The sequence below is a fragment of the Lolium perenne genome, chromosome 7 (genome assembly GCF_019359855.2).
Source record: "Lolium perenne isolate Kyuss_39 chromosome 7, Kyuss_2.0, whole genome shotgun sequence".
Lineage (NCBI taxonomy): Eukaryota > Viridiplantae > Streptophyta > Magnoliopsida > Poales > Poaceae > Lolium > Lolium perenne.
The window spans coordinates 147,138,528-147,150,398 of NC_067250.2; the positions used below are offsets into that span (position 1 = coordinate 147,138,528).

At 41.7% G+C, this 11,871-nt stretch overlaps 1 protein-coding gene across 1 annotated transcript; it reads left to right on the plus strand.

Annotated features, from left to right (window-relative positions):
- Positions 1-3,418: 3,418 nt before the first annotated feature.
- LOC127319146 (aminopeptidase M1-B-like) lies at positions 3,419-9,393 on the plus strand. The gene is made up of 12 exons (XM_051349361.2): positions 3,419-3,530; positions 3,966-4,079; positions 4,627-4,809; positions 5,347-5,641; positions 5,790-5,911; positions 6,027-6,124; positions 6,253-6,430; positions 6,498-6,612; positions 6,688-6,755; positions 6,853-6,930; positions 8,800-8,877; positions 8,974-9,393. The coding sequence occupies exons 2-12, from the start codon at positions 4,044-4,046 to the stop codon at positions 9,157-9,159; spliced, it is 1,437 nt and encodes a 478-aa protein (XP_051205321.2). The 5' UTR covers positions 3,419-3,530; positions 3,966-4,043; the 3' UTR covers positions 9,160-9,393.
- The last annotated feature ends 2,478 nt before the right edge of the window (positions 9,394-11,871 follow it).

Genomic DNA, 11,871 nt, shown 5'->3' on the forward strand with positions numbered 1-11,871 from the left:
CAAAGCATATGATGCAAGAGCTTAAACATGAGCACAACAATTACCAAGTATCACATTACCCAAGACATTATAGCAAATTACTACATGTATCATTTTCCAATTCCAACCATATAACAATTTAACGAAGAAGAAACTTCGCCATGAATACTAAAAGCTAAGAACACATGTGTTCATATGCAACAGCGGAGCGTGTCTCTCTCCCACACAAGCATGATGTAATCCAATTTATTCAAACACAAACAAAAATAAAAGCATACAGACGCTCCAAGTAAAGCACATAAGATGTGACTGAATAAAAATATAGTTTCAAGAGAAGGAACCTGATAATTTGTCGATGAAGAAGGGGATGCCTTGGGCATCCCCAAGCTTAGATGCTTGAGTCTTCTTGATATATGCAGGGGTGAACCACCGGGGCATCCCCAAGCTTAGAGCTTTCACTCTTCTTGATCATAGTATATCATCCTCCTCTCTTGACCCTTGAAAACTTCCTTCACACCAAACTCGAAGCAACTCATTAGAGGGTTAGTGCACAATAAAAATTAACATATTCAAAGGTGACACAATCATTCTTAACACTTCTGGACATTGCATAAAGCTACTGGACATTAATGGATCAAAGAAATTCATCCAACATAGCAAAAGAGGCAATGCGAAATAAAAGGCAGAGTCTGTCAAAACAGAACAGTTCGTATTGACGAATTTTAAAATGGCACCAGACTTGCTCAAATGAAAATGCTCAAATTGAATGAAAGTTGCGTACATATCTGAGGATCATGCACGTAAATTGGCTTAATTTTCTGAGCTACCTACAGGGAGGTGGACCCAGATTCGTGACAGCAAAGAAATCTGGAACTGCGCAGTAATCCAAATCTAGTACTTACTTTTCTATCAACGGCTTAACTTGGCACAATAAAACACTAAACTAAGATAAGGAGAGGTTGCTACAGTAGTAAACAACTTCCAAGACACAAATATAAAACAAAGTACTGTAGCAAAATAACACATGGGTTATCTCCCAAGAAGTTCTTTCTTTATAGCCATTAAGATGGGCTCAGCAGTTTTAATGATGCACTCATAAGAAATAGTAGTTGAAGCGAAAGAGAGCATCAAGAAGCAAGTTCAAAACACATTTAAGTCTAACATGCTTCCTATGCATAGGAATCTTGTAAATAAACAAGTTCATGAAGAACAAAGTAACAAGCATAGGAGGATAAAACAAGTATAGCTTGAAAAATTTCAGCACATAGAGAGGCATTTTAGTAACATGAAAATTTCTACAACCATATTTTCCTCTCTCATAATAACTTTCAGTAGCAACATGAGCAAACTCAACAATATAACCATCACATAAAGCATTCTTATCATGAGTCTCATGCATAAAATTATTACTCTCCACATAAGCATAATCAATTTTATTAGTAGTTGTAGTGGGAGCAAATTCAACAAAGTAGCTATCATTATTATTCTCATCATGTGTAGGAGGCATAGTATAATCACAACAAAATTTACTCTCCATAGTAGGTGGCACCAAAAGACCACTATCATTATAATCATCATAAATAGGAGGCAAAGTATCATCAAAGAAAATTTTCTCCTCAATGCTTGGGGGACTAAAAAGATCATGAAAACCAGCTTCCCCAAGCTTAGAACTTTCTATATCATTATCAACAATGGTGTTCAAAGCGTTCATACTAATATTACTACCAGCATGCAAATAAGATTCCATAGGTTTTTTAATTTTCGCATCAAACAATCCATGTTTTAAATCAGGAAATAGCAATAGAAGCTCATTTTTGTCCATTATGCCAAACTAGTGTAAACAAGAAACAAAAAGTTGCAATTGCAGTATCTAAAGGAAATAGCTTCGAGTACTTACAACGGCGGAAAATAGCTTGGTAGCCGAGGTCCGGAGTGTGAGTACCTTTTACCTTTCCTCCCCGGCAACGGCGCCAGAAAATACTTGATGCTGTCCAGGACTGGCGCGGGGTTGACGAGGGAGGAAATCCCTGTTGTGTAGCTTTCTGGTCCCCGGCAACGGCGCCAGAAAAGTGCTTGATGTCTACGTTCCCCCTCCTTTCCTGTAGACAGTGTTGGGCCTCCAAGAGCAGAGGTTTGTAGAACAGCATCAAGTTTTCCCTTAAGTGGATACCCAAGGTTTATCGAACTCAGGGAGGAAGAGGTCAAAGATATCCCTCTCATGCAACCCTGCAACCACAAAGCAAGAAGTCTCTTGTGTCCCCAACACACCTAATAGGTGCACTAGTTCGGCGAAGAGATAGTGAAATACAGGTGGTATGAATATATATGAGCAGTAGCAACGGTGCCAGAAAATAGCTTGCTGGCATGTAGTTGATGGTGGTAGTATTGCAGCAGTAGTAACGCAGTAAAACAGTAAACAAGCAGCGATAGCAGTATTTAGGAACAAGGCCTAGGGATTACACTTTCACTAGTGGACACTCTCAACATTGATCACATAACAGAATAGATAAATGCATACTCTACACTTTTGTTGGATGATGAACACATTGCGTAGGATTACACGAACCCTCAATGCCGGAGTTAACAAGCTCCACAATAATGCTCATGTTTAAGTAACCTTATAGTGTAAGATAGATCAACAGACTAAACCAAGTACTAACATAGCATGCACACTGTCACCTTCATGCATATGTAGGAGGAATAGATCACATCAATATTATCATAGCAATAGTTAACTTCGCAATCTACAAGAGATCATGATCATAGCATAAACCAAGTACTAACACGGTGCACACACTGTCACCTTTACACACGTGCAGGAGGAATAAAACTACTTTAATAACATTGCTAGAGTAGCACATAGATAAATTGTGATACAAACTCATATGAATCTCAATCATGTAAAGCAGCTCATGAGATCATTGTATTGAGGTACATGGGAGAGAGATGAACCACATAGCTACCGGTACAGCCCCGAGCCTCGATGGAGAACTACTCCCTCCTCATGGGAGCAGCAGCGGTGATGAAGATGGCGGTGGAGATGGCAGCGGTGTCGATGGAGAAGCCTTCCGGGGGCACTTCCCCGCTCCGGCAGCGTGCCGGAACAGAGACTCCTGTCCCCCAGATCTTGGCCTCGCGATGGCGGCGGCTCTGGAAGGTTTCTGTGGTTTTCGTCGAACGTCTCAGGGTTTTCGATCCAGGGGCTTTATATAGGCGAAGAGGCGGAGCCAGAGGGTCGAAGGGCTGGCCAAACCATAGGGGGGCACGGGCCCCCCCTAGGCCGCCCCAGGGTATGGTGTGGTGGGCCTGTGCCCCCCTCTGGTCCCTCTCGTGTGTTCTGGATGCTTCCGGGGATTCTAAGATCTTTGGCGTTGATTTCGTCCGATTCCGAGAATATCCTTATTACTCAACAAGTCCTTATTATGTTTGAACAGGTGAGTTACTTAGCTGTAGAATCTATATTTCCTGAATGGAATAATTGGACACAATTCCTCGATGAGACGACCTCTGGGCTCAGACTGGATGCGCTTGCAGAATCTCATCCTATTGAGGTAATCTTCTTCTCTACTAATTAGTGCTAGTCCATGCTTCAACTTGTTTCGCCATTGTTCTGCGTAGAGAAAATTTTGCTAATAGGACTACGGCAACATATGCCACAAATATCTTTATTAGAGATATGGAAACATATTACAACAGTAAGGTACTTTACATTACTAAGTTGGCGAGTTGCACGCGCATATGCAAGTATTGATGCATTACTGCCACTTGACAGGATTACAGATTTACAGAAATAGAAGAATTAGGTTCTGATATTTAACATCTCTCTACTTGAACTTTTCAGATGTCAATGCTTATATTTTATTATTGTTTTACAGAACTCGAATGTGTCAAAATATTGTAAAGTATTGTATTCAGTCCGAGTCCACCTAGTATTAGCATCTCCAGTTCTCTCAGTTATGATTTTCGCTTATCTGACCTGTTTTTAGGTTGAAGTAAACCATGCCAGTGAAATTGATGCGATCTTTGATTCCATAAGCTACGACAAGGGTGCTTCTGTCATTCGCATGCTGCAAAGCTATCTTGGTGCAGACCGTTTTCAGGTTAAATCATTTTCCTTAAAAAAGTGACTTTTGTTTACTTAAGTGGTCGAGCATTCTGTTTCCAGCGCTGTCTGCTGTGGCGTGCTGTGATTGTATAGCACCACTTTTTTTTTTCTTCGAGAAAACGCAAAAGACTTTTGCGCTTCATTTCATTGAAAAGATGGAGTGTTTTACAATCCTCCTAGGAGGCGAGGTACATAGTTTGCATAGCACCACTTCTGAATCCTTGTATGCATTTTTTTTAATCATTAAATGAGTGATCCAAGTTGTCTCTGCAGCCACTCTGATGCATTCTATCTTGACATTCGATGCATGTGGAATCTGAAACCAGAAATACCAAAGATGATCACTTGTAATTATTAGATTTGACTTTGCTGAACCCACCTGCTGAAGAATAGCTTGAAGTTTGATGTTTTGTATAATTAAAGATGGATGAGAATTTTTTTTTTTTTTTTGCATATATGATTTCTGTTTTCTGTCTAGCTCTGTTGCCTACTATAAATAGTTTTTCTGCCTGTTCCAACTTTGTGAATCTTTACTCTTCCAGAAAGCTTTGGCTTCATACATAAAGAAGTACGCGTACTCAAACGCTAAAACCGAAGACCTGTGGGCTGTTCTTGAGGAGGAAACTGGGGAGCCTGTTAAAGACCTGATGACTACATGGACTAAGCAACAAGGATATCCTGTTATATTTGCAAAACTAAATGGGCAATATTTGGAACTCGAGCAGGTTTCCAGACAGTTCATTTGAATATTGTTTTTTACATACATGGAGAACTGAGTGTAAATATGCATGCATGCCTTATTTTTTTCATTTCCTTGCTATTAATATATCTAAGCTACAGTAGTTGGTCTGGCCATTTGATCATGAATTGATAATTGCTTCTTTCTAGGACCTCTTCTTTATTGGTACCTTCAATCCCATGTCAATTTCTTTTATTCTGTTGTTGGCCATGCACTCTTATATAGTGTATGAAACACATTTACAATCAACATGCAATGACTAAAAATGTGAATAGTTTAGTAATTTTCTGGGGTCTGTTTTCGTGTATGATCTGTTCAATCAGAAATATAAAGAGAATGTCAGTAAAGGAGTTAGAATGTGCATATCAGTGGTGCAAACTTTTCTTGGATGCTGGGGTATTGTCTGTGCTGTATATTCTCAAATGCCACCAATATCTCTGCACCCGTATTAACTCGAATGAAACACAACTAATTCTAAATATCGACCTCAGTCCTAATTTTCGAACTATATCTTCTGTTACAGGCTCAGTTTCTGTCAGATGGATCATCTGGTCCTGGCACGTGGATTGTTCCTATGACTTCATGCTGTGGCTCATATGATGTGAATAAAAAGTTTCTATTGAAAGGAAAGGCTGATAAGATCCATATAAAAGATTTTGCGGCCTCCGAAACTGCTGACAGAGGGACATGCCAAAACTCTTGGATCAAACTGAACATTGATCAAACTGGATTTTATAGAGTGAAGTATGATGATGAACTTGCAGCCGGACTTGAAAATGCAGTAAAGGCCAACAAACTCTCGTTAATGGATATGATTGGTAAAGATAGTACAATTCATGAAATTACTGTTGTATGTAGTTTCGCAATATTTTGACACATGATACATATTGTTGTTATAGATCGTGGAAAATATTATTGTATATATTTTTTGAATGTTTTGACAGATGAGACATATTATTGTTGTAGGTATTGTGGAAGATTCATATGCCCTTTCTGTTGCTTGCAAACAAACACTGACATCATTGCTGCGTCTGCTGAATGCTTATCGTCATGAGTCAGATTATACTGTGCTTTCACATGTAACCTCTGTAAGTAAAACTTGTACCTTCAACAAGGATTTTGATCATTTTTCCTATGTCTATATCATATATGTTTGGTGTCTAAATTTTGATCATCAAGTAAATGTTTCTTCTCTATTCCCAGGTATGTTTAGGCGTTAATAAAATATCAACTGATGCCACTCCTGACTTGTCTAGAGATATCAAACAACTTCTGATCAAGCTTCTTCTATTAGCTGCCAAGTATGTCCAAAAAGCTTAACATTGTGTCCGTTTTGAACATATTATACATGTCTTTCTATTCACTACACTATTTGTTCAGTTTCCTTTCTGTGACCATTCTAAAAGCCTTCATGTACTTCACATTTCAGAAGAGTAGGCTGGGATCCTAAGGATGGTGAAAGCCATCTTGATGTCATGCTTAGATCACTGCTCTTGCTTGCTCTTGTCAAACTTGGACATGATGAGACTATAGCTGAGGGAATTCGCCGTTTCCACATCTTCTTAGAAGACCGAAAAAGTCCCCTTCTGCCACCAGATAATAGAAAGGTCATGACTTTTCCTCTAGATTACAGCCGTTTTACTTCTTTGTTTTCTAACTTGCAATGTTCTTTAGGCAGCATACCTTGCTGTGATGCGGAACGTGAGTACCTCAAGCAGGGCCGGTTATGATTCTCTCCTGAAAATCTACAGGGAAACATCTGAAGCACAGGAGAAGTCTCGCATCTTAGGTGTGTGATTTTTCAATTTTAGCTTTTGCAACACAAATTTCTGATGATTCATCCTAAAAATACTCTTTTTTCTAGGCTCGTTGTCTTCGTGCCCAGACAAGGATATTGTTGTTGAGGCATTGAACTTTATGCTTACAGATGAGGTTAACCTTGAAACCTTTTCTACTATCTGAATGATGTTGGTTTATGCTTACGGATTTACTGGTGAAACGAGGTTATAATCTTCCTCTTTCTTATTAGGTACGGAATCAAGATGCATTTTATGTCCTTGGTGGTATTAGCTTAGAAGGACGTGAAGTTGCATGGGCCTGGCTTCAGGTATGTTATAGTTTCAGGGTAGTTGGCTAGGCTATTTGCATGATTATCTGGCATGCTTATATTATTTTTACATTTGGGCGTTTTTTGTCCAAATTGGTGTGGTATGTCATGATGTTTGGGATGCATCAGTTAACATTTATCTGTTTCATGGATGGGTGAACCCAGAAATGGGCCCATTAATTCTCAACACCTTTGATAGAAGTCATAAAAACCCTTGTGCTGTGTTTGGTTGCGCTGAAACTGGGCTCGGAATTGGAATTGGGGGCCAAATCGGCAAATTCAGCTGTTTGGATTGCGCTTAGAATTGGGACGTGGAAACTGGGCTCAATTCCGCGCCCCCGCCCGCGCGTGTAACGCTTGGCCCAAATCTTTCCGAGGTCGGCACCTCGGAAACTCTCGGAATCTCCACATCGCTCGCGTCGCGTACCTCTTCGGCACTTCCTGGCTCGACAGAAATCAAGCGAGCGAGCTCGCTCGGGCCGCCGCCGCGAGCTGGAGCCACCGGCGCCGGTACGGCCTCCCTTCCCTGGCGCGTCTCCTCCCTCCTCCACGCCCTCCCCTCCCTGGCCTCCCTCTTCCACGACCTCCCGTTCCCTACTCCCTGGCCTAACCCTAGATCGCGGGGACAAGAACGGCGGCGCTAGGAGGAACGGCGGCGGAAGGCGGTAGGGGGCACGGCGGTGAGCGGCGGTATGGGAATGGTGGTCGACGGCTCCGCCCCGTCGCGCTCGCCCGCAGGTGGCTCTCCTCGATGCTCCGCCCCGCCGCGCTCGCCCGCAGGTGGCCCTCGTCGACGCTCTGCCGCGCCGCACTCGCCGGCAGGTCACCGTCCTCGACGCTTCGCCCGCGCGCTCGCCGGGAGGCGGCCCTCCCCGCCTTCCTCCCTCGTCGCTCGCCGGGAGGCGGCCCTCCCCGCCTCCCTCCCTCGTCGCGCTCGCCGGAAGATGACCTCCGCGCTCGCCGCCATATGGGCGCTGCGCTCCGGCCCGCGCGCTTGCCGGCAGGCGGCCCTCCTAGCAGCTCGCTCGCCGGCAGGTGGTCGTACTCGATGCTCCGGCCCAGATTCATCCCACAATATCAAATTCCATAGTATGTACATCCAAACATGATTTGGAATTAGTTATATCCTTTAATTCCAACAGCAAAATTCAAAGACATCCAAACGACAGAATTGAATTTGAAGCCAATTCATTTCCATCTCAGATTTAGAATCTTACTCCAATTCAATTCCATGCCAACTTTCTATGCATCCAAACACAGCATTGGTGATCAGCATATTTACTTTTGTAGTTTTTGTTCAGTGGCAATCAATGCAATGTAGGGGCTACTTGGAATGATGTAAAGTTACTGTTGCCATCAGTATTTAGCTCAAAATTAAACTAAAATACTGGTGACTACACTAATTTTACACCCATTCCAAGCTTGGCCGTTTTGTTTGTAAGGAGTAAGGACTGCCTATGTTGAATTATTCGACTAACAATTCTTATATGTAGAATTATGGTTTAGATATTAGTTTAGTCAAAGTAACAACTGGCCACTTTTTAAATCTTTTCAAAATTACTACAAAATTGAGAAAATTGTACTGAAAAATCAATATTATTAGTTCTTCTATACAACGCAGTTTGCCTTATTTAAAATTGTTGCAGTTTTACCATCTAAATATAGTATTAGCACATGCAGCCAAGCCCATCTCACACTCATTTTGAACCTGCAGCTTAATTGCTAGTGTTACTAATCTCTTACAGGCTGCTCATTAACTTTGATATAGAGCACCATTCTGACATAAGCTAATTTAAGCTGTTCCATAATAGGTCAATCTGTTAATTATATCTTTATGTAAGAGCATGCTGAATGTTTATGCACATGCAGGAAAATTGGGACCACGTCGTCAAGACTTGGCCATCAAGCTCACTCATATCGGACTTTGTCAATTCTACTATTTCACCGGTACCACACACACCTTTCCCTTGGTTATTCTTCATACTCTGTCATTTATTTACTAAAAAACATGTTGTATGTGTCATTTTTTTGTATGGTCACCAGTTCACCTCCGAGGAGAGAGCTGCTGAGGTTTCTGAGTTCTTTTGCACTCGTGTGAAACCATCGTTCGAGAGAGCATTGAAGCAGAGCCTTGAGAGGGTGCGGATCAGCGCTAGATGGATCGAGAGCATCAAGAGTGAGCCGAACCTCGCCCAAACGGTGCACCAGTTGCTGCTGGAGGAGATGTAATCTTCTGCTAGCTATAAAGAGATTATTTATCACGAGGGGGGTGTTCCATTATAATGTTGTTGGAAAGGTTGTGCGTTTATGCCTCGTGGCTGTTCTAGGAACAGTAATTTATGTGGTCTAGCTTTACTTATTCAACACCTGCGATATCAACAGTACTTTGTTTTGGAGAGGTGATGTGTTTGAAGTTTTTTCAGAACAGTAGCCAATAAATTCACTTTATCCTTTCACAAAGCAGATACGATTGTCTTCATGCTAAAAAGGATAAAACAGTAGTCTTCATAAAAGGATAAAACAGTACAACAACGATTCTTTTCTTTTTCGGACACCTAAGTACAACGATGACTTTTTTCTATATCTGTCAACTGAAGTCTGCTTCTTTGGAAGCTACTGATCATCGCACCCCTCGGGTTGATCCGCCGGAGACAGGTGACAATGTTGCTGAAGCTGCTCCTCAGATTTGGCAGAGAAGATATTTACTGTGCTCAGTGATGCACCCTCTTAATGTACATCTCAATCCCTTACCTCAGAGGGCGGAGAAGATATTTGTGTACTGTGCTCAGTGATGCACCCTCTTAATCTACAGCTCAATCCCTTACCTCAGAGGCATCTCCCAATGCGATTGCTGGTTAAGCCGCCGGCTCTACGGCTGGCGAGACTGTAAGAAGCCCCTGAAGAATGCAAATGCAGGTTATTTGCGTCTGAGTTCTCGCCGGACCTCCTGGCTCCTTTTGTATTCTTCTGTGTAGACAATATGGCTTTTCAGGAGCTCTTTATCAATGTTTACATCTAGGCATTACCTGTGTGAACTCTGACTTTCAGAGTACAAACTGTAGTTGGAGCTATGTTGTAGTCATGTTTCTATCTTAATGAAATCTCTTGGTCCTTCATGACTCTTTTCTGTTAAAAAAAAGTCACGTCTTGAAGCTTCTGTTCGATCCTTGGCAAAGCAACGTTGAAAGAAAACATAATAGATAGAGATGCCACCCGCAGGTATGTGTGCTTTCGTACCTTACCCTTCACCCATAGGAGTACCCATCAACGGGGGCAGCTTTTTTTTCCATACCCGTCACCCCACGGTGAAGTAGGTACACAAGCGTCGTGGTGTCGTCAACGACAGGAATGACAAAACTTTTGCGGATCTTTATCCCGAAGGTTGCTTGGCGGCTTGATGGTGGCGACGGCTTCCGTAGTGTGTGCATGATGTGCTCACTACGAGTCTGCTAGATCGGATGAGCGCTCCCGTTTCGCTTAATGGGTGTCTTGGGGTATGGCGGTATGCGATGTTCCTGTTCCTAGTTGATGGAAGATTTTCGTGTTTCCAGGCACCCTGTTGGCAGGTGTTGTGTGGTGGCTTCGGATTTTCGATGTATGATTTTTATCAGGCCTTTGTTGAATAAATTAATAAAGAAAGTTGTATGCATCAGTCGATGCAGAGGCTGGAGCTCTGTCTCCATTTCAAAAAAAAGTAAAAAAATATCCAAAATTATAACACAGAACTAAAATAGGTACGCATAGGTAAAGAACGTCTGCAATTACAACATGTAGAACTAAGCAGAAATTTGTAAGTAAACAATAACATGTAACCATAATTTATGGAGCAGCACACTGTAAATAGCAACACATACTTATGAATAAGAACCTATTGTGAATATGAACACATTCTAATAAACAACACCACTTACCCATAAACGACAACACATCATAATTGATACTTCCTCCGTTTCTAGATATAAGCCATATAACTTTTTGAGAAAAATTCTAGAATATAAGGTGTATTTTACACCACTAGTCTCGACAAATTTTTAAGGGATTAGTTTACGTTTTCTTATCTTATGCAAAGTCCTGTATTTTCTCATGTCAATTATTCAGTGGTAATTCTGCCAAACTTGGTATAATTTTCTCTCAATGTGCATTTTTTAATTTCCGTGCCAAAAACTATATGGCTTATATCAAGGAGCAGAGGGATCCGCAAACTCATGACAAAGTATAGAGGTAATTTGACTGTACGTAATGTGTCTTGTCAAATGGGTATGGGTTACATGATGTCATGCTCGTACCAGCCGTATCATATGGATATGATATTTTTCCATTAACCTATGATTTTTTTGTCCATACCCTAATTCTTATAGGGGTTTTACCCGCCGGGTATGTGGGCAATGGATACCCATTGCTATCCTCAAATCATTGCATGTATCAAGCATTCTGAAAATATGCTTAGTGCACGCTCGTCTACCCTATTATCCAGTAATGAAGAAGTTCAGCTAGCCCATATAGTCACATGCATTGTTGACGTACGCTACAAAAGCTGTGAAACTATCCAATACCCACAGAGGTCTATGGGCGGAGCAACATGCAAGTCAGGAGGGGGCAACTGCCCCATCCCCCTCCCCTCCCAAAAGGATTTTTTTCCTAGCAACCCTTGGGGTATGGTGACAAATCGTAGTGTGAAGCTAAGGGTGATTCACATGTCCGTCTAGTTGACATGCAAGATGGCGAAAATAGTCTTCGGAGCATCCAGAAGAGACTACTAATGAGCTACATGGGCAAGAGCCTCATTAAAATTTTCACCTCCTCGACCTCTGTGATTTCACGGTCATTGTACCAGAGGTCAAAGTCGTGGCTTTGTCGAGCCATCTGCAACATAGTGGAATGAAGCTTGTAAGTACATGAAAATATATTAAAACAAAACTACAAACAAGCAGTTTTACCGCG

Coding starts and splice junctions, on each gene's coding strand:
- LOC127319146 (XM_051349361.2), top strand. CDS start 4,044: ATGCTGCAAAGCTATCTTGGTGCAGACCGTTTTCAG. Junction 6,431..6,497: donor TGCCACCAGATAATAGAAAG/GTCATGACTTTT, acceptor AATGTTCTTTAG/GCAGCATACCTTGCTGTGAT. Junction 8,878..8,973: donor TCAATTCTACTATTTCACCG/GTACCACACACA, acceptor TATGGTCACCAG/TTCACCTCCGAGGAGAGAGC.